At 40.0% G+C, this 23,058-nt stretch overlaps 3 protein-coding genes across 8 annotated transcripts; 1 reads left to right on the top strand and 2 right to left on the bottom strand.

The window, feature by feature from the left end:
• Positions 1-155: 155 nt before the first annotated feature.
• mre11a (MRE11 homolog A, double strand break repair nuclease) lies at positions 156-13,585 on the bottom strand. 6 transcript variants are annotated; one of them, XM_089014612.1, is made up of 20 exons: positions 13,446-13,585; positions 12,110-12,183; positions 11,825-11,957; positions 11,173-11,333; positions 11,007-11,094; positions 9,898-10,039; positions 9,695-9,809; positions 8,503-8,688; positions 8,255-8,426; positions 6,319-6,399; positions 6,117-6,246; positions 5,055-5,155; positions 4,769-4,939; positions 4,643-4,702; positions 3,434-3,590; positions 1,780-1,866; positions 1,636-1,700; positions 1,485-1,564; positions 543-624; positions 156-410 (listed from the first exon to the last, which is right to left on the bottom strand). In XM_089014612.1, exons 1-20 carry the CDS (start codon positions 13,464-13,466, stop codon positions 369-371), a joined length of 2,148 nt encoding a protein of 715 aa, XP_088870738.1. In that variant the 5' UTR covers positions 13,467-13,585; the 3' UTR covers positions 156-368. The 6 variants fall into 6 exon arrangements, with proteins under 6 accessions (XP_088870738.1, XP_088870741.1, XP_088870737.1 ...); XM_089014615.1 differs by having other exon boundaries at positions 1,506-1,564; XM_089014611.1 differs by having other exon boundaries at positions 156-624.
• cep57 (centrosomal protein 57) lies at positions 12,697-19,853 on the top strand. The gene is made up of 11 exons (XM_089014618.1): positions 12,697-12,964; positions 13,179-13,338; positions 13,500-13,694; positions 13,770-13,891; positions 14,613-14,741; positions 15,905-15,982; positions 16,080-16,178; positions 18,054-18,122; positions 18,200-18,435; positions 18,776-18,920; positions 19,126-19,853. The coding sequence occupies exons 1-11, from the start codon at positions 12,914-12,916 to the stop codon at positions 19,255-19,257; spliced, it is 1,416 nt and encodes a 471-aa protein (XP_088870744.1). The 5' UTR covers positions 12,697-12,913; the 3' UTR covers positions 19,258-19,853.
• LOC148888485 (uncharacterized) lies at positions 19,617-23,053 on the bottom strand. The gene is made up of 3 exons (XM_089014620.1): positions 22,343-23,053; positions 20,848-21,061; positions 19,617-19,755 (listed from the first exon to the last, which is right to left on the bottom strand). Exons 1-3 carry the CDS (start codon positions 22,662-22,664, stop codon positions 19,644-19,646), a joined length of 648 nt encoding a protein of 215 aa, XP_088870746.1. The 5' UTR covers positions 22,665-23,053; the 3' UTR covers positions 19,617-19,643.
• Positions 23,054-23,058: the final 5 nt, after the last annotated feature.

Genomic DNA, 23,058 nt, shown 5'->3' with positions numbered 1-23,058 from the left:
TCAGATTTCAGTCTAAATAGCCTGATGACTGCATCCGTGCAACTTTTACGGTGTATTCCAATTTTCAGTATCTTACCTTGAATATTTCTCTTCCCGGGGATCCATTCAAAGCCCCCCCGCTTTTTTTTTTTTTTTACAAAACACATAAATCCAAGTTTGTATACAACATTTTAATTTGAGAGTATCTCCCGCTTTACGGACTCCTAAAAAGAGATTTAAATGATCTTATTTGAAGCTACAAGTAGCATTGGACTGTTGCAGTGGTCGGAAACATGACATGCAGCTTTGAGGCTCTCAGAACATCGATGTAGAGAAGCCTTAAAACTTAGTTTCAACAATAAGAACGTTGGCTTTGATGTGGGAAGCGGTTATCTCCTTGAACGTCGGGCAGGGCCTTTAAAGGGATCATCCTGGATTGAGGTTGAAGAAAAAAAAAAACAGATAAACAATCCACCGTGGGAACATGAAAAAAAGTAAAGGTTATTGGGATGAGATTAAATTAATGTAGATAGACAATAAAACTGAATGTTGCTCTGCTTTACCTCATCACTGTCATCAAAACTCACTCCTTTGGACGTCTGGCTTTGGGAGCTCTCTCGCATGAATGACGACGTTGACGCGGTCCTGAGTTGATTCAGAGGCGATTCGGATATTAACTAATGGTTTGAGATGTCAGGTTTGGAATAAGAGGATGCATTAGGAAGCTAGCTACCAAGCTTTCTATCTATATGAGGTACTTCCGGGTTGAGTAAACGCTGGCGCGTGTGGCTGCCGCTACTCACCCGCAGAAAAACTTATCCTGTGACTGTAAAGTGACCTTGAGAGTTTTGAAAGGCGTTTATAAATGAAATGTATTATTATTAGCTATCTATTAGCTATCTAGCTAGATTTCTATTTGAGGGTCTTCCGGGTTGAGTAAACGCTGGCGCGTGTGGCTGCCGCTGCTCACCCGCAGAAAAACTTATCCTGTAACTGTAAAGTGACCTTGATAGTTTTGAAAGGCGCTTAGAAATGAAATGTATTATTATTAGCTATCTATTAGCTAGCTATTCGCCATCTATCAGCTATCTATTAACTAGCTGTTCGCTATCTATTAGCTAGCTAGCAAACTTTCTATTTATTTGAGGTACTTCCAGGTTGAGTAAACGGTGGCGCGTGTGGCTGCCGCTGCTCACCTGCAGAAATACTTATCCTGTGACTGTAAAGTGACCTTGAGAGTTTTGAAAGGCGCTTATAAATGAATTGTATTATGAATGTATATAATATCTTCTTTTCCTTATAATGTATATAATATATAATATATATGAAATGTATTATTATTATTAGGAATTGCGGGGCTACATTGCAGTGAGCAAAATAATTCTCAATTAATTTGGAACAGACAACATATTTTTAAAGCCCCAAAAAAACGTTTGTAGGAATATCGGTATAATTTTAAACTAAAAATAATGTTGCTGAAATGTATTATGAAATCAATGTAAAACCCTGTTTGAAGAAAAACATACTTGGAGGAGGGCCGAGGTTTCATGACAGGTATGTCTTCGTCAGAGTCTTCAATGGTTAGCTGAAGAAGTGACAATGCGAGACCATTAATAAGAATAGTCGCACATGAATGTGTGTGAGTGTGTGAATTACATCATCTTCAGCATAGGATGCGGAAAAAGTGCTCCGAGAAGGTCTTTGGGATGAAGCTTGAAACGCTGAACAATGAAACAAGATGGAGATCAAAATGCTGCACTCGCATGGATCGTTAACTCCGATACACAAACCTTCACATACCTTGCATGATGCTTCCGCTCTGGCTCGTCATTTGGGATTTCTTGGAAGCTCCTCGTGTGGAGGATTTCGGCTCAGATGCTTTCGTACCTGCATCGTAGAAGATGAAACTAATTATATACAGTGAGACCTCAACATACAAACACCTTATCTTATAAACGTCAAATTTATGAAAATTATACCTTATAACAAGCACTATTTTCATAATACACACCCACCACGGCTGGCGGAGTGATCTTCGGCGGAAGCACACGACCGAACATCACCAGAGGTTAAGTTACCAACAGTCCTTATGGCAGGTGACTCCTTCCATAAGCCATCAACGACCATCAAAAAGGTAAATACAACTTTATTTTACAGCACAGTTTATTTCTTTAATTACAGTCCTCGTGTAATGCGCCTCTCTTTCCAAACAGCAATTCCCTTTGACCTTCGACCTCCAACGCCATTCCATTAAGCCAGAAATGACCATCACAAATGTAAATAAAGTGACTTTATGATACAATGCAGTGTATTTCTTTCATTAAAATACAATAGCACATTTATTATACACAGAATAAGGTAGAGAGAGAGAGATAGATATAGAGAGGATAGATAGAGAGAGGGATAGAGAGATAGATAGAGAGAGGGCTAGAGAGATAGATAGAGACAGATAGAGCGATAGAGAGAGAGAGAGAGAGAGAGAGAGAGAGAGACAGATAGAGAGAGAGAGAGAGAGAGAAAGATAGATAGAGAGATAGAGAGAGAGAGATATGATTTTAAACTCATCAACATTACTATGAATGCATTTACTGCAAGACGATGCGCAAAAATGTGTCCACTCCAGTGCCAGGGTTTTTGTCATTGTCACTCAAATTCCAGGACCCACAGAATATTGAGTTTTAGGACTACATAAACATTCAATACATCATTAGAAACCTCAGACTCTCTTCTGTCATCAGAAAAAGAGTTAATTCCTAAATTATATCGGTCTGGAGTTATACGAGTTTGAAATGAGGGCGGCTGTCCAGAATACAATACAATACATACAGATTGGCTTATATAGCGCTTTAACAACAGCTGAAGCTGTAAAAAAGTGCCAACATTGACAAAAGGCCAATGCTGCCCCCTCGTGGAAGGGTAAAACATTACGAAAGGTCTTACAGAGCTTTATCGGCACCCCCGCTAGAAAAACTAAAACCCGAACAAATTTGGGAATGCCGCAATTCGGCATATTTTCAATTCCCGCATAAATTCGGGAATGGCAGTAACTGAGTTAAAAATGAAAGGTGAACATGCACATTGGGTTAAAGTGGCTGCCTTTCCAGCAGCTCCTGTATTTTGTTTTTCTACTTCTTTCTTTCCTTTTCTCTTCCTTTCATAACTTAGAGTGAACGCTGGCGAATGGCTGCCGCTGCTCACCCGCACAAAAAAAAAACCTTCTTATCCCGTGACTGTAAAGTGTCCTTGAGGGTTTTGAAAGGCGCTTAGAAATAAAATGTATTATTATTATTATTATTAAAGCTTTCTAAGACTTGTTCTCAGTTGCAATCACTTTAACAAATCTTCCTTCATATCATTTACTACTTCACTACAACGCATGGTTTCAGCATCTTGTGGCAGCATTTTAGGGCTTTAGACCGAAAATGAAGCTTTGCATCATCATCTGAGGACTCACCTCTTCCTCGTCCCCGCCCTCTGGTCCCTCGACCTCTGCCTCTTCCTCTGGCAGGTGGAGCGTCTTGCTCAGAATCCACATCGCTCAGTGGGTCTGACATGATGTCCACAGAGGACTCTCCGCGCTCCAAGCGGTGAGTTTTGGCTCTATTAATCGCCTAAAGGAGGACGAAGGTGCGCAATGAATGAATGGAAACATCTTAAAGGACAACCTCTGTACAAGATGCGTCCATAATTTGTAAAATCACTTTAAATGACTTCTACTGAGCGCATTTAACAAAGATTCCACCGCTATAGCTATATTTCACATTTTAAGATGCGCGCTGAATATTCAGGAAGTATTGTTTTCGAGTTGATGACGATCCCCTAAGTGACGTCACAGACGGAACGCCCGCGACCGAGAAAGCGACACACAATGCATTTTGGGTACTTTGTTTGGTCTGAAAACTTTGTGTTGATTGTGAAACTAGAAGGAAAACTACATAAATAACGTGATGTCGTATGTCGCAGCCAATTGCAGTAACACGCATTAAGTGTAAGTTTGCACAAATTCCCAGCGGACAAATCAGCCCATTTGCAATGGAGCTTGTGCGCCATCTTGTGCATTTTCTGGGCGCTATATTGGAGTCCAGACGGCTCAAATTGATACGGAAGGACTTATTTAATCGATTGCAAACATTTGTGCTTTCCTCTTCAGAACTACAGTAAAGTCTCGTTATATCGATATCGGATATATCGATAGTCCCGGTTATATCGATACTATTTCTATGCACGCACGGAGAAAATTACATGCAAACAGGGTCGGATATATCGATAGTCCCGGTTATATCGATATTTGTTCGGACTCCCTTGAATATCGATATAACGAGACTTTACTGTATTTGAATCATATTTATAACTGGATGAGTAACATAACGCATCTTCTCCGAATCTGAACTACCTGAAGCCATTGTTTTGATTCTGGGAGCAAGGCAGTGTGTGACCAATAGTGACGTCACGAACAAGGGGGCGGGACTTTCTGAATCTGCCCTGATTTGAGCTCATTTTGTGGCTGTTAAGGGACACTTTAAGTCATTTTTATTGCTGTTTTGCATTTGACTAAAAATATCAGCCTGCGTGTTTTGGGGATTTTAGATGCTAGAAAAAGTTTTTCTGATGTCAGTTAGGTGTCGGTTGTCCTTTAAATCGCCGTCATACTCAGATCACAAACCTCGTTGATTTCATTTTCTTCCTCCATTGTGTTCTTTTTGGACTCTCTGATTCGCTTGATCTGAAACACACAATGGCACGCTTGTGAACTTGCTTCTTTTTTTCCGTTTAAACAGCAACGGCTAACCTCGTCGTCTATCTCTTGCTCTGTGATTACACTCCGGCCCTGGAGGTGGCGCTGCGTCTTCTCGAGCTGGTAGGTGATTAGCTCTTCGATGGCGTCTTTCTCATCTTTGTCTACAAATTCCTTTAGGGCTTTGCCCATCCCGTGTTCTGTTAGGAGCGACAGCTGCACTTTCTGTGGGAACAAAGGTGTTTATAAATAAAATGTTATTATTGTTATTGAAAACACTACCTTAGGAAAGGAGATAATGCAGTGTGTGTCTCTGTATGTCAGTGTGTGTTTATTGCACCTGCTCAGTTGCTTCAAAGTACTGCTTTACCAGGTCCTCTACTCTCAGTCCCTCGACTGCGGTCATTTTTAGTACCCTGTTGTAGTCAACACCAATTTCATCTAATAAAACACGGGGGGAAAAAAATCCACCCTCATCTGAGTCATCTGATTCTGAGCATCTGATGATACAGACAGAGTCCTATCGGCTAACTTGGCAATGTATCAAGGCGAAAAAAAGAAGCAAATATATATTTTTAACTCATTCACTGGCATTCACGAATTTATTCAGGAATTGAAAATATGACGTGGAGCGCCATTCCCGAATTTGTTCGGGTCTTTTCTTGTTGGGGTGCCGATAAAGCGCTGGCCAGACCTCTGCCAATGTTTTCCCTTCCACAAGGGGGGCAGCATTTCCCTTTTTTCCATGTTAGCGCTTTGTTCCAGCTTCAGCGGTTGTTAAAGCGCGATATGAACCAATATGTATGTATTGCGTTGTATTTTGTTCAGACGCCCCCATTTTATGCTCAGACAACTCCAGACCCATATAATTAGGAATTAACTTTTTTCTGATTATATTTCTTTCTGTTGGAATCTTAAATTTATTAACTCATTCACTGCCAGATGATGTGCAAAAAATATTGAGTTTTAGGACTACATAAACATTCAATACGGAGTAAGAAACGTTAGACTCTCTTCTTTCATCAGGAAAAAAGTGTCGATTTTATTTGGCTCTAGAGTTATCTGTAATGGAAATGTGAACGGCTGTGATAAAGACAAATCCTGCCCCCCTTGTCGGAGGGAAAAACATTACCAGAGGTCTGACCGAATCTTGAAACGCACCTCCCACCCACAAGAAAAAAACAAAACAAATGAACAAATTCGGGAATGGCCCTCCACGTCATGCTTTTCAATTCCTGAATAAATTCTGGAATGGCAGTGAATGAGTCAAGTGAGTTGTTAAACGCAGATAGAGCGTATCTGACATGCAAAAGGCACACTTTGCATATATTGCAAGGCTCTGTTGCACTCGCTCTGGTTTCGACATTCAAATAATAATAATAATAATAATAATTCAGTTAACCTTTGAGCCGTTCCTTTTTCTCTCTACATCGAAGAAAGTGAATGAGGTCTTTTGGGTTGGCCACACGTTCCACGTATTTTTGACTGAAGCGGGAAGAGTTGAAGGTCTCGAAGCCACCGGTGTAGTCGACCTTATGAAAAGGAACAAATGTGAACTCTGGCAGTCATCGGAGTAGATGATTTTGAGAGCAGCTCCAGCTAACCCTGAGACGGACGAGTGGTTTCTCGGGTGTTAGCGGACATCCCAGTCGCTCCCTCTCGGCTTGTTCTATCATCTCGTTGACCTGCAAAGCATCATGGGACACAGCCAGACTTCTAAGTGACCTTTGAGGATCACATGACTGCTTTCCAAAGTTAAAGGACAACCGACGTCTCCGGACAAGTTGTGTCCATAATTTGTAAAATGGCTTCAAATGACTTCTACTGAGCGTATTTGACAAAGATTCCACCACATATAGCTATATTTTACGTTTAAGTCTTGTTTTTGAGTTGGTGACGAGTCCGTATGTGACGTCACTGAAGGAACGCCCCTGACCGAAAAAAAGGACACATTGTAGCAGTCCTTCCATCACGTCAATGCTTGTTTCATCTGAAAACCTCGTGTTGCACCAGAAAGAGCCAGAAGAGGGCGTCCAAGCTCCAAATAAGGAATGTATCAGCCTGTGGAAACGCAATACACTGTCATGTCTACAAGAGGTCGCCATTTTCTGCCTCTTTTCTGGGACGCTACATTGCAGTCCAGATGCCTCAAAATGACACGGAATAAATTCTTTAATCGATTGCAAACATGTATGTTTTCCTCTTCAGAACTATTTGAATCATATTCCTAACTGGGTGTGTAACAAGAAGGCATATTCTCCCAATCTGAAGCCATTGTTTTGATTCTCCAGCAATGCAAGACGTATTGGCGTTACGTCACGAACTGGGGGCGGGACTTTCTGAAAATGCCCAAATCGCAGCTCAATTTTTTGCAGATTTTGGACACTTTAAGTCATTTTTATTGGTGTTTTGCATTTGAATAAAAATATCAATAGTTTTTCTGATGTCAGTTAGGAAACAAATAAGTGACGTCGGTTGTACTTTAACTGAGCCATGGCATATATTTACAGGTTATATGCGAGTTATGAACGGGTTCCGTTCCGACAAAATGGTCACAAGTCAAATGGTTGTAAGTCGAAATCCATTCAAAATGGCCGTTTATACGACAGGATAGTATATGATGTCAATCTGTTGTTTTTAAGCAATGTTTTCTATTTAATACTATTATATAGCAAACTGTTTACAGTTCTTTTATAAATTGTATAACTTTTAGTGTCATTTTTATCATTTTATATGTCACGTTATCGATTTTTATTACTGGACAACTGTACCTGTAATGTATACAAAACTGTTTACTGTAAAGTTCATTTATAAATGTTATACTTACCTTTCAGTATCGTTTTTATCATTTTATACAGTAAAGTTATATCGATATTCAAGGGAGTCCGAAAAAATACCGATATAACCGGGACTATCGATATATCCGACCCTGTTTGCATGTAATTTTCTCCGTGCGTGCATAGAAATAGTATCGATATAACCGGGACTATCGATATATCTGATATCGATATAACGAGACTTTACTGTATTTCATATTATCGATTTGTATTACTATATAACTGTACCTGTAATGTATACAAAACTGTTTACTGTAAAGTTCATTTATAAATGTCACACTTACCTTTTAGTGTAGTTTTTATCATTTTATCATGCGCGCTGTTGAAAAATTGCTCTACCCGCTAACGGCCAGAATAGGTCGCCCGACACACACATACACGCAGTGTACAGTACTACAGGATATGTTGCCGAGAGGGTATTTGCACTGTATAACTACTGTATTGAGTATAGTCACGCAGTAAATAACTGTGGGAGTGTGTGACATGCTGGCTGGCCAAAATTGTAGTACACATTGAACTGCTTGCGTGTTACGGTGCCAGGCGTAGAATTAAAAATAACGGGGGCTGACGGTCGTGGTCGTCAGTACGGGTGGTCGTAATTCGCGCCGGTCGTAACTCTTGAATGAAAAAAATATCATGAACAAAATAAACAGTGAATAAAACAATTCTGAACAATTTTAGAACAAGTTGAGACGGCGAGTACCTTAGCGTGGCAAAGGTTCTCCACCTTTTTTAGGACATTGGGCGTATCCACTGTGAAAGCGTCCTGGTAGTCGGAGAGAATCACGTCTTGGATAAAGAACTGACGTACAGTCTTTAAGGGGATCTTCTGGAGGTTCATTTTACGTCCTTTCACCCTCAGTAACCCGATGTGTCTAAACATGAAGAGTCTGATTTACCCGCGACAGCCTTCCGACATGGGTTTTGCCGATTATGTGTGTGCTTTGTTACTTTTTGGTCGCCTCTCCGGGAGACAGCGAGGTGGCTACGGAGCTGCCGGGCTGCGTGACGTAGAAAAGCTGTTGCTCATTTCTGCTCGGTACTATCAAACATTCGTGTTCATGACCCCACACCACCAAGTCAAGGAATTCATCCAGGAACTGCTCAGGGATGTAGTTTGTGGGGCCATGCTTACTCCTGGGCACAAGTACACAATGCAGACAGGAAGATTCATTGTTGAAACTATGTATGAAGACTGTATTGAAAGGAGATATTTTTATGATTGTAAATTAAACAATTAATACAGCAAAAAAATTGAAAATGTACATATTATGGGATTATTAAAGGCTTTCTGATTCTGATAATAATGAATGTCATTTGGTCAATATTTTCAAAGCATATTTTCGATAGTTTATTGAACAGAAAGTAACTATGAAACATTTCTACAGTATATAAAGTCATATAATTGAGAACGTCCCGCTTTCCTGAAATATTACAACTACCGTATATTGTCTATGGTATTTTTAAGCAAAATTAAGTACTGTATATTCCTGTGTATAAGGCACACTCCAAAGCCTTGATTTTCTTTGAAAATGGCCCTGCACCTCATACCCGGTTGGAGTTTTGATCTACAACAGGTCTTGCAACTACTGTCAGCGTAACCCCAGCCTCCACTGTAGCGTAATATGTGTGTAATATGGTGTGCCTTATATTTGAAAAACTTTTATATATATATTTATTTATTTTTATTTATTATATTTAGAAAACTTTTTTTTCATTTATTGAAGTTGCGCCTTATACTCTGGTGCGCCTTATATATGGGTAAAAGTTTTAAAATACTCCATTCATTCAGGCGCCGCGAGAGTGGCTGCCTTTCCAGCAGCTCATGTATTTTTGTTTTTCTACTTTCATTCCTTTCATCACTTTGCTGCTGTGAAATGTAAATTTCTCCACTGTGAGACTAATAAACGCATATCCAATCCAATCCAATCCATTGGGGGTGCGTCTTATACTACGGTGCGGCTTATACACCATAAAATACGGTAGTACTGTATATACACCGGTATAAAAATTATGTTTTAAGTATCTGAAGACACCCGGTTTAAAACAGTGATGTACCATTCATTACCAAAATATATAATATACTTTTGTATCTAATCTCCAGTGTTCCTGTGGAGATTGAATACATTATGGAGTTCCACACCTGTTTTGGTGAATGGCAAACAGATTAAACCACTCATCTTGGTCTTCTTTTGGCCGCAACATTTTCACATGATTATTGACAAACATCCTGTAGAGACGCTCATCTGGGATGGAACCTACACAAACACAGTACATACACACATGTTATATTTCAACCCATCCATACTTTCACATGTCTGTCTGGAATGGCCCGCACGCTCATACCAAGTCCGTATAAAGCCAGCTTGCTGTTGCCTTTTTGCAATAGGATGGGACTGATCTCAATCTTCTCCACCGACTGAGAATGACCAAAGTGATTGACAAGGCCAGAGGCGCTGAGGAGGTCCAATGCGCACAACCCCTCAGCCTTTGAGAGTAGAATACTGCATTAGACCACTAGTACATGCTAACATGGTGCTACTTTGCCATCAATGTTTGGCCAAGAAACATTGTTTAAGTGAGAGGAAGAGTTTCCTTAAAGGACAACCGACGTCACTTTTTTGTTTCCTAACTGACATCAGAAAAACGTTTTATAGCATCTAAAATACCCAAAACACACAATATGATATTTTTATTCAAATGCAAAACACCAATAAAAATCACTTAAAGTGTCCAAAATCTGCAAAAAATTGAGCTGCGAATTGGACATTTTAAGAATGTCCCGCCCCCAGTTCGTGACATTACGCCAAGATGTCTTGCATTGCTGGAGAAACAATGGCTTCAGATTCAGAGAATATGCTTTCTTGTTACACATCCAGTTATGTATATGATTCAAATAGTTCTGAAGAGGAATGCATATATGTTTGCAATCGATTAAATAATTTATTCCGTGCCATTCTGAGGCAACATTGGGGGGAAATGTCTCACCGAAAAAGAGGCGGAAAATGGCGTCCTCCTGTGAGGAATTAATCAGCCCGTTTCCACAGGCTGATAAATTCTATCCATGGAGCTTGGACGCCCTCTTCTGGCTCTTTCTGGTGCAACATGAGGTTTTCAGACCAAACAAGCATTGACGTGATGGAAGGACTGCTACAATGTGTCCTTTTTTTCGGTCAGGGGCATTCCTTCAGTGACGTTACGTACGGACTCGTCGCCAACTCAAAAACAAGACTTTCGGAATATAATAAGTCTTAAAACGTAAAATATAGCTATATGTGGTGGAATCTTTGTAAAATACGCTCAGTATAAGTGATTTGAAGCCATTTTACAAATTATGGACACAACTTGTCCAGAGACATCGGTTGTCCTTTAAGTCAAGTCACAGCTTTGTGTTTCAGACATAAATGTTTTGTCACTATCATTCTGGATTAGAAACTTTACCGCAGTAGACTCACCCCAGTCGGGTCATCGTGATTACCATGAATGCTAAACACGGGAATGGAAATGTTTAGATTTTCATCTTGATAATTAACCCAAGGAAACCTGAATACACATAGAGGGGAAAACATCACATGGTGCGCATTGAATAGGACATGGACAGAAAAATGCGAATGTACTTACTGTGTAGTGTTGAAATTAACTGTTTGGTCACTGAGTATATTGAAGTTTATCGGTGAGTCTCCCATGCAGTATTTTCTCAGCATAGTAATACACGTGTGGAGGCATCGACGTGTCGGCTTGTTCTCATGAAACAGATCACCTCCAAGCAGGATGAAATCCACCTGTCAGCAAACAAGGATAAACTAGAGAGTCATGCACATTTTGAGTATAAGCAAAGTTGCACCTAGCATGTAGCCAAGGCAAGCTGGTAAAAAAGGTATCTGTGTCGGTGCGTCAGATGATTTTATGAGTACGTACAAGGACAGTATACACGTAGTATATAAAATCACTCATAACAACACTAGCAACAATGGCGTTGCTTCCATCTTGACGTGTCTTTCAAAATGTGATGATATTGATTCACATCACTCCGAAAAAGCTCACCAAAGTGAGTCATGTTATTTGATTTTGTTCTATTTAGTCTTATTTTGATCCATTAATTATTTATATTTTCCAAAAAGAAAAACTGCTTTCGTTACATTAGAGGAAAACTAGTACCATTAAACTTAGTTGAAAGTTATGAGCAGAAACAATGTACAAAATACAACAAAGATAATAATGAGTTGAATGAATACGGCTTGGACAATAACTCATAAATGAGTAATCTGATAACCTGATTTGTCTTGGCACATTTCAGGATCTCATCGAATGTGGTGTAGGAGTCACCTCCGCGGATGGCGTCTTTCTCCAGATATCCAAGATGAATATCAGTAGCAATCAGAATCTTAAATGTGTCATCATCATCCCTTGAGAGATAAACAAAAACTCAAGTCATAGCATTGCATATTAGCTGGATTTAACACGTTGCATAGAGAGATTCAACATGCCCATATGAAAAGACCAGTACAATAATTCATATTTGTCATTTTTAAAGAAATATTACGTTTGTCTGACTTACATGGCATTGTCTGAAGTCATGACTAGGACAAAATGAGCTGTTCGCACTGAACTGAAGACCTTGCTGCAAACACCCTGCGCACAAAAACAAAATAAAATCAGAACAAGTTGGCAAATAAATAAATATAGTAGATACATTTCATATTTTGTACCAAATGTTATTCGCAGAGCCTAAGTTCACTTGACTGTGTATCGATCTTGTTACTAATGTTCGATTCTTAGCTTTCTATCGTTGAAGTTCGAGCTTCGTTTTTCCATATGATGACACTAGCCGAGCACGAACTACGAGTCTCAACTCCTTGTATTAATTTGAACGTTGTTTGTTGGTTTGTGGTGTATGTGCTCAATATCCACAACGTTAGAACATTCACTCACCAAACTATCAGCAAAACAGACACGATGTAAATCTCGGGGCAAGTCCGTAAACCTCGTCGCTCACACTACGTTCATGGGTAATGTCGTTTTATTTTTAGGTTTTGTGCATCGGAAATAGAGAACATCCGTTGGCAAAAAAACTACATTTCCTGTAACCTTTAAGTGTGCGTTTGTTTTGCTTAAGAGACACACCGTTTTAACAATCATGGAAATGTGTCTCCATTTACGTGCAGCACCGCATTAGACTGGTTACGAATAGATTTAAACACGCTTTCCCTTTTGTGTACCACATGATGGTACACTTGGTACTGTATTTTGTTTTCGTTCTACACAAGATGAGATAACATCGGGGAAAAGCTGATCGAGATTTTTTTAATACTACAGATTGCCTTGTGACTGTGGTCATTGCTTCTTGGAACGTGCGTACTTCATGGAGACTGCGTCAAACACATCTGCTGTTCCTGTAGAATCCGCGCAACCGGTAGTTTGTCCCAATGTGGTCTTTTCAACTCTGTTAAAATTAACTTAAGTCATAATCGTGCTCGTTTTTTTGGTGTTTTTACAGCTCACAATGGATAATACATAATGCAATGGATATCATATTTCCAGCTCCATATTTTCAATGAATCGGCTGTGACGAAGCAATGAGTTGTATAATTTCAACTTTGATGTTGCTGTTAATTCTGATCTGACAGTTGCATCCAGTTCTTGATAGAGGTGCAGGCGATTGCCAGTCATTGCCGTCGTATAAGGACTACCCTGCACCCCGGTCATGCAGAAACCCATCAAGTGCCCCCCGCCCCCACTATCGAACTCCATCTCCCAGCAAAGGCTACCCCGAGAACAACAGTGCAGGTTCTTTGACATGTTCTGACGGCATTTCAGCATCAATACATGAGTCCGCTGGACTGTGTTTCAGAGCGAGCTCCATGGTTACTGCAATATGATGCCACAATGCTTACTTTTCTTGGCTGCATTGACATCTGCTGTCTCCTCCCCCCCTTGCCTTGTCACAGCCATCCTGTCAGCGTTGAGACACCTCCAAGAGAAGATCAGGAGGTTGGAGCTGGCGAATAGAGTTGGCGAGCCCGGCGGCCACACAGTAAGGAGAGATACACCTCGTCGACACACCGCTAGGATGACCCAGAACACCTCAACTAGCCAGATGGATGTGGGGAGAGTAACAGATAATCAGTCCAACTGCAACCAAGGTGATAGTGATCAGGACGCTGAAGGCACTTTATGATGATATTAACCCAGGCGTTATCGTTCTTATTGTTGTGCAGCATTAGTGTCTCAACTTGCAGCTGCAGAGTCTCGCTGTTTGAACCTGGAGCGTCAGCTAGATCATATGAGGAAAATGTTGCATAATGCTCAGGGAGAGAAGAAGAACCTCCTCAAGCAACAGGTTCGTAACAGTCATTATGATTTTCAATATGGGACAAAAAGCGGATATCTATCTATCACGACGTCACGCCAGAACGTCTTGCCTTGCTCTACCATCAAAACAATGGCTTCAGATTCGGAGAAGATGCTTACTCAGTTATGCAAATGATTCAAATAGTTCTGAAGAGGAAAGCATAAATGTTTTCAATCGATTAAAGAAGTTCTTCCGGGTCATTTTGAGGCATCAGGACTCCAATGTAGCGTCCCAGAAAATCCACAAGATGGCACCCAAGCGCCGTTGGAAATGGGCTGATTTGTCTGCTGGGGATTTGTGTCAACTAGTATCAAATAGTAGTCTTGGTGCAACACACAACGATTCACCATCGCGTTATGTGTTTTCACGGATCAACACAAAGTTTTCAGACCAAACAAAATACCCAAAATGCATCGTGTGTCGCTTTTTCGGTCAGGGGCGTTCCAAATGTGACGTCACGTACGGGATCGACATCAACTCGAAAACAAGACTTCCTGAATATTCAGCACGAGTCTTAAAACGTAAAATATAGCTATATGCCGTGGAATCTTTGTAAAATACGCTCAGTAGAAGTCATTTTGTCCGTAGGTGTCGGTTATCCTTTAAGATCGTAGAATTTGTTGATAATTAGCAAATACAAATATTCATGACTAATTGTTTAGTTCATTTACCTCTTAAACTTCATTGATTTTTGTGGTTTTGTGTTCAGGTGACCTTCGAGGTATCGAGGTCGACGCACGGACAAGCCAATGTGGTGTCTGAGCGCATGCAACTACGGAAAATGCTTCGACTGGAGCAAGAATATCTCAGGCTGACACGCACTCAGGCCCAAGCCGAGGTAGGCAGGAAAGAAACTATTTCTGAGCAAATACTAAACTTAAAAAAATATATAGTATTGTGTATGTATAAATTATATACAGCCATACCTGGTTTCTTAACCAAATCTATTTTCAACCAGAAAATTCTATTTTTACCCCTCAGATTACAATTTTTCATAATATGCTTCTAAACTGAGTGCCATTGTTATAACAATGTGATGGAGAATAAAAAGTTATCATATTTAAAAGTTTCATGCTGTTATATGCTTAGTCAACATGTGTGACTCGAATACACAATTGAAGCACAGACAACCTGAGGTCAAACAGGTCAACAGACACAGCAAGTTAAACTGTCATCTTCATCTAGGAGATCTGGCCTTGAACAGAATTAAGGATTTGGGATACTCTTTTGTCACCGAAGCAATTTACGACTTAAAACTCCTTCACAGGAAGAGCTCCTTAGGCTGGTTACAAATTTATCAGTTCATGGAAGAGACAATGTTTTATTGCTTACAGCTGTTCGCGTTCAGAATGTTCCAGGGTCAGAATCAGAATCAGAATCAGAATACCTTTATTCGTCCCGCAATGGGGAAATTTGCAGTCCACAGCAGCAATTGAAGAGGGATGGGGTTGGGGTGGGAGTGAAAGGATAGAAAACAAGATATTCTAAGCATAACAAAATAAAAATGTCAACTGTATACTGTGCAAATGTAGATGTGCAAAAACCGTTCTATAAACAAGACTGTACATAGTGCAGAATCAAGAGATGCATTTAGATATATTGCAACAACCCATATTTACAAGTGTCCAGTTTTTTTTTTTTTTTTTTTTTTTCCACATGTGATCATTGGGAATTGTGAAGGAATTGGGAATTGGGAATTGGGTCGTGGTATTCTAATCAAGAAAACTATGTTTTACTAATGTATCACTTAAATTTGCATATATTCTCAATAAATAGCTTGGCAGAGGGCTGCAGAATGCAGGCGTCTGTCATGAATTGCTGTGTCACCTGCCGGAAGTAAAGACAATCTTTCTGGGTCCGATAATAAATAGCTACTATTGTCCATGTTAAACAAAAACAACACCATATCTATAGCATAGCATATAAAAATATGAATAATAAAGTGTTATTGGCACATTGTATAGAAATGATTCCAAAAGTACACTACCGTTGTCATTTCAGGTGAAAATTCACGAACTGGAGCTGAAACTGCAGGAAGAAGAACACCAAAGGAAGGCGGTGCAGGATAAAGCAAACCAGGTACCTCAGTGGGTGGGAATTTAAAGTTGGCTTTTAACATGTGCACAAACATGTTTAAATGCAGACGCTTTCATTATGCTCGTGATCTTCTCCTCAGGTGCAGTCGAGTTTGGAGAGTAACAGGATCCTGCTGCATTCGGCATCGCCGCCACGATGGACCAGCACGGAACCGAAAGAGAGGAATATCATTTTAAAGGTATTGTAGACAGATATCTATCTACTATCTCGATATCTAACTAGATGCTGCTCACCCGCAGAAAAAAATATCCAGTGACTGTAAAGTTTACAGTCACAGGATACTCTCAAGGACACTTGTTCACCCACTAGTAGGGAACGTGAGCTGGGTTTAGAACTTTAGACCGTCGTGAGACAGGTTAGTTTTACCCTACTGATGATGTGTTGTTGCGATAGCAATCTTGCTCAGTACGAGAGGAACCGCATGTTCAGACATTTAGTGCGTGCGTTTGGTTGAGGAGCCAATGGTGCGAGGCTACCATCTGCGGGATTATGACGGAACGCCGCTCGACACTGACTGGGGTGCGCCCGGATGATGGGTGCACCCTCTCCGGTTACCTACACCGCATGCGTATCAAAGACTCGGTGCTAAATGACCTGCAAATGACCTGATTCTTTACAGTGTAAAATGTCCTTGAGAGTTTTGAAAGGCACTTATAAATGAAATGTATTATTATTATTATTATCTAGCTACATGTGTATAGGTCTATCTATCTAGATCAGCGGTGTCAAACTCTTTTCACATCATGGGCCATGTATGGCCTCGGTAGATGTCAAGTGGGCTGGACCATTAAAATTATAACATAAATGCTATAAATAATCAAAATATCACGTCTTTCATTAGTTTTGGTGTAGAGAAGCACAAGAACATTAGGATAACGATGACATTTAATGAGCATTCATTTTACACAAAATTTCGTTTCATGAACAAATGTGCAATTTACTTTTATCATTCACACATATGCATTGCACACCATCCCAATGATTTTACAACGGCACAAAACTAACAATAAATTGTAATGCACTTTAAGATTAAATGATATTTATAAAGAAAGGAATTTTCAAACCAGTTTTTTTTTTTGTTCCTGATATTTGTAACAGTGCCACTCTGCCCCTTAGTGGACAACCCTTGAATCGCACCTCATTAAAAATGTGAATACCATGTCATTTTTAATGCATTTTTGCCACTTTTAAAATCCAGTGGGCCAGATTAAACCTCCTTGGGGGCCGGTTCCGGCTCACAGGCCGTACGTTTGACACCCTTGATCTAGATCTATCACGGTCTATCTAGATCTATCTAAATGCTGCTCACCCGCAGAAAAAAATATATCATGTGACTGTAAAGTATCCTTGAGTTTTGAAAGGCGCTTATAAATGAAATGTATTATTATTATCTAGTTACATCTATGTACCTAGATCTATCTATGTAGTTGTATATAGATCTGTCTATCCGGATCTATTTAGGTCTATCGATCAGGCTACGTCTGTATAGGTCTATCTACAGTATCTAGATCTATCTCTTTCTATATCTACTTATCTACTTAGATCTATTTACCTGGATCTATGTACGTAGATCTATCTAACTAAATCTACTGTATGTACCTACATCTACCTACCTTGATCTATCTAACTATATATTTCTAGATCTAGATATATTTATATAGATAGGTCTATCTAGATACATCCATCTGTTTACCTCTTTTTGTGGGTGGGGAAATGGGGTTATCCAAATACTTGTAATAATAAAGATATGAGTGACAGGCAGAATGGCACAATTGGCCTTCTTGGAGGGGAGGGTCCACAGGGGGACTGTTTGAATACCTGCATTAATATTTGTATCTTATTTTGCAATGTGTCAAACTTTTTAACATGGCTGATTTATTTTTTGCCGATTTTATCAGAGCAAACGTCAGATGATTAATCAGTTTAGTTCCATTAAATCAGTACAAATTATTTATTTTTAGTCTTCTTTTGTGTATGTGAAAACAAACAACTGAGATCATGACTGCTACTTGTTTTGTTGACTAACCATCATTGACATATATTTTTTTTTAAGAATACGTTCTCCCACTGCGAGCCTCACTACAGACTGAACCTAAAAGATGTACCTTTTGTGACCGGAAAGGTAGGCTACAAGCCTCAGGGAATCCTCTCCATGTCCACTTCTCATCCTCTTTTTAACCTTGTCTTCAATCCATGCAGTCCGTTGGTGGCAGCCACTCGGTCCGAGCCAACGTGCAGTCGGTTTTATCCCTCCTGAAGCGCCACCAGCCTCAGCTGTGCAACAGCCGTGTCCTTGCCACCGACAAAAATGCTGTCCGCCCGGGCGGGACAAACCAGCGCCATTCAGACGCTGATTCTAGCTCCGCCTCTTCTACCAGTGGAGAACTCGTGGAGCTTCTGCAGGCGCTGCAAGAGGAGCTCAGGATCATGAGCTTGTGAGTATATTGTGATTAATTGAAAAGAAAAAAAAAATAAACACGTTCTATTTTTAGCTACTTGTGGGATATTTTAAATACCTGTATAATAAATAAAAAATATACATATACAGATGGTAGAAATCTACCTTTCTAAATAGTTTCCTATCAGTTTTGATGATTGAATATGGTGCTTAAAAATAATGTAAAATGTATTCAAGGCTGTATAGTACACATATAAGGTCTATAACACTTGATTAACTGTGGAGTTTTGGTTTAAAAAAACAAGATGATATGATTGCCCCCCCCCCCCAAAAAAAAACTGACAGTTTAACACCTTTTTTCTGTTGTTTTGTTTCAGAGAGCAAGACCAGCTGATGCGTGAGCTGGATCACAGTGTTTCTCTGCAGGAAAGAAGGCAGCTGGAGCGCGAGCAGGAGATCTTGCTCCTCAAAATGGAACGCAAAGGAGAGCAAATTAATAAACTCTACAAGCATAAAATCCAGGTGAACACACACACACACACACACACACACACACACACACACACACACACACACACACACACACACACACACACACACACACACACACACACACACACACACACACACGCATACCCATATATAAATACTCATAAGCCCTTAGTACACATTGTCCTTTATTTAATAACTAAGTGTTTTTTTTCCATTTCACATTTACTGTTTATAGATGAAGAAATTAAAAAAAGAGGCAAGCCGGAAGAATCCACCCAGAGCGAGCGCATGCAAACCAGGAGAAAAAAGCAAGCGTAATCTCGGGCTTCTCAAGGACATGAAAGCCTTACAGACGTCTTTAAGATAGATGGTTCCATAAATACTTCATCTTAACCTGAGACGCCACCAAGAAGTACTCACATCCTGCCTGAACTCAAATACCTTTTTTTAAAGTGCTTATTTACGACATTCTTTGTCATTTTGGCTCAGTGTTTACGATCAGCAATAGTCTACACACCACTGTAAAGTACTAGTTGTGGAGATTTTTTTCATATCTATTGGAGTGTTTACCCCAACTTGTATCTGACATCCTGAACTCATATACTACTGGATATTCAAAAATCTAGATCAAACGACGGTGCTTATTTTCATTGTAAAAGAATTCCTGCGTCATTCCTATGTGATTTATTTTTATCTTTTTTATTTTTAATCCATTTAGTTAATCATCTTACATAAGCGTACTTGACCATGTGACTATGCGGGGGGCAGATTGGTGGGTGTGGTCTCCCGAGGTCTGGACAGGACTGGTTTGTTGGTGTAGATGTCATCCACAGGTAGAAGGAATGTGACTGTTTTCACTTTGTCTCTGTGGGGGCAAAGAAGTAAAGAGATCGGACAAGCAAATACTTATTTTATTTTGTAAATTTCCCCATTGCGGGACTATTAAAGGCTTTCTGATTCTGACTTTATCATTTTCACAATTCCCTGATACAATTAGACTGTAGTACAAAGAACAAAAGCAGCCATGATGGATTCTTGAGCCAGAGTCACACTTTTTGACATATTTTACGATACATATTTTTGTTTTTGATCGAGAATAGACAGAATAGAAGATATCATATTCCTAAGTTTCAAGGTTAGTTGGCTGCCGAACACAAGGCTCACAATGGAAGCACAGAAAACCTAGGGTCAATCTGAGGTGAACAGACTCAGCCTGTTAAACTGTCATCTTCATGTGGGAGATCTGGCCTTGGACTAATTTACGACTTGGTAAACTCCTTCACAGGAAGAGGTCATTAGCCAGGTTACAAATCTATCAGTTAATGGAAAGGACAACCAATTAAAATGTGTATGTTCTGTTGTTTTATAGTTGTTGGTGCTTGGGACGTCCAGGGGTGTGGTATTCAAATCAAGAAGACTGTGTTTTACTAATGTATCACTTAAATTTGCATATATTGTCAATAAATAACTTGGCAGAGGGCTGCAGAAGTTGGCCGTCGGTCATGAATGGCTGCGTCCCCTGCCAGCAGTAAAAGACAATCTTCCTGTGTTCGACCCTTTGCTCACAGGGTCCCAATAAACATCTGACAGTAGTCTGATGTAAGTCAGTTTTGTTCTGATTGCGGTTTATTATGAATTTAATTTCACTTTCAGCCACTAGATGGTGCCACACAACTTGTTTTTTTTTTAATATTGCGATGAAGGGGATTCATACCTGTCAACCTTGGCTAATAGCTGCCCTTTATAAATGATTACAATTCCCGTATATAAATTGTAGTACGCCGTACATTATTTGAAATGATAAAAAAATCAATCCGACAATACGCAGCAATAAAAAATAGACAATTGAGGATTACTTTTGCTGGTTTGCCGTGACAATAGTTGCGGTCGGTGGCAGCATTGTCATTGGCTACTAGCAGTTCAGACGGGCTGGATTTGAGCCAAAATTCTTGTTTACCTGGTCTTATGCACATATTCCTGAAGGGACGTCCCGTTGCTCGCTGAGGCCATGTCACTGGTGACATTGTGGTTTCCGTTCCCTCCTAGGATCTCCTCCTGTAAATGCGCCCATCCATAGTGGCTCATCCAAGGGTCCACTATCCGCTCGTCCCGTGTCACCGCAGGAAGACTGGAGTTTATAGAGTATCTTCGCACTGTCATGACAACATTATCTGGGGAATAAGAACATGACATGCCAGAGTAACCGCGAGAGAAAAATGGATACAAGTTGATATGGCAAACGGATGGATACTTGCAACTTAAAAAGCAGTTGGGTCAAAAATAAACACATTTTGAAAGGGATCAACTAGTAATAGTGTAGTTTCAAAGCGGTAACCTATTGAAACCAGGCCAATTTGAATAACATTCTGAATAAATCCCAATCTTTTCTGAAGGTTCTTCTTTGATAAAGATATTGTTAGAAACATACTCTATAGGGTTGCAGTATTTTAAACTCATTCACTGCCAGAAAATGTGCAAAATATGTCCACTGCAGTGCCAAGATTTTTGTCATTTTCACTCAAATTCCAGGATCTATAGAATATTGAGTTTTAGGACTATATAAACATTGAATGCGGCGTAAGAAACTTTAGACACTCTCTTTCATCTGAAAAAAAGAGTTAATTCCTAAATTATATGGGTCTGAAGTTATCTGAGCTGTACAAAATACAGTAAAGTCTCGTTATATCGATAGTACTGCTTATTACGATACTATTTCTATGAACGCAAGGAGAAAATTTACATGCCGCAGGATCGGATATATCGATAGTCCGGTTATATCGATATTTTTTCCGACTCCCGAGAATATCGATATAACGAGACTTTACTGTACAAGAAAAGGCTGCTCCCTCGTGGAAGGGAAAAAAACATCATCAGAGGTCTGACCAGTGATTTATCGCCTCCCCCGCAAGAAAAACCAAAACCGGAACAAATTTGGGATTCGTGCTCCACGTCATATTTTCAATTCCCGAATACATTCGGGAATGGCAGTGAATGAGTTAAATAACCCAATTGCTCGGGTCAACAAAACTTGGCCTGAACACAAACCTTTTTCATCTTATGAAAAAAATTGATCGACAGTAAGTGGCGGCGGGTCCCTTTTTTGCCTACTAATTGAGTTTTAAAATGTTTTGGGTTATTGATTTGGCCTAAAACATTGGATCAAATCAATCAAGAATAAAACAATAAAATCTTCCAAATTTTGGAACGTCAGGGGGGTAATTGTAGGACCCAACCCAGAAATTGGGTGGTTTTGAGAGTTATACAATTGACCAAACAAACATTTTGGAGGGGAGTTGATTTTTGGATAATTCATTTAACCAACTTTTCATAGCTGGTTTAATTGTATATTCCTAAAAGTTGGATTGTTCAATTTCTGGACTCAAACTGCTTTTAGAGTGATAGATGGATGACAGACAAAAGACTGATGGATGGATAAGTAGGAGGCCGGCTACCTTTATATTCCTTAAATTGTCCTTTTAGAATAGGAGTGGATACATTCCTTCTGAGATACGGGTTTTCCTCCTCTTCATCTATAAACGTCACCTGCAACTGCTTCTGATCTTGGTCCACTTCCTGCTCCTTGTCCTTCGACATCACTCGCTTCTGGTCTTCCAGTTTCCTGATTTCTTCTCGCATCTCCATGATGACCCGGGCCAGGGTGCGAGTTCCCTCCATGGTGCTACTACTGCGCTGCCAGAACCAGGGCTTCCCAAAAAGAGCGGCAGATTGTTGGTGTGGGTCGTGCAGCTCACGGTGCTCCCTGGTATTGAACATGCTGCCTGTCCTTGGCTTGCATGCGTAGCATCTCAGTACAGACCTGGTGTTAGCGCCTATACAGATTATCTGGAAGAGATCTACCAGTCGCCCTTGGGGAGAATGTTTTATTAATTAACGCCCGGGTCCAATTTCTGGAAAACTACGCTGGGGTTCTTGCCTGGTACATGGTGACCTGAAACTGTGGTTATAAGTACACTGTTGCGTAATAATATTTGCCCCAATCCTGATTTGTGTGTCCTTTGCATATTTATCTCATAGAAAGGTTTTTGTTCATTAAAATAATTTTAATGTCGCATGGGGACTACCCAAGGAAATACAAAATGCAATTCGCAAATAGCAATTTAATTTATTATGACACCCAAAAAAATCTAAACCTATCTCCCTTTTGGTG

The sequence above is a fragment of the Hippocampus bargibanti genome, linkage group LG14, assembly GCF_051943395.1.
Source record: "Hippocampus bargibanti isolate YZ-2025 linkage group LG14, ASM5194339v1, whole genome shotgun sequence".
NCBI classification, from domain to species: Eukaryota; Metazoa; Chordata; class Actinopteri; order Syngnathiformes; family Syngnathidae; genus Hippocampus; species Hippocampus bargibanti.
The sequence above is the reverse complement of the archived record's forward strand: the minus strand, read 5'-3'. Positions and strand labels throughout refer to the sequence as shown.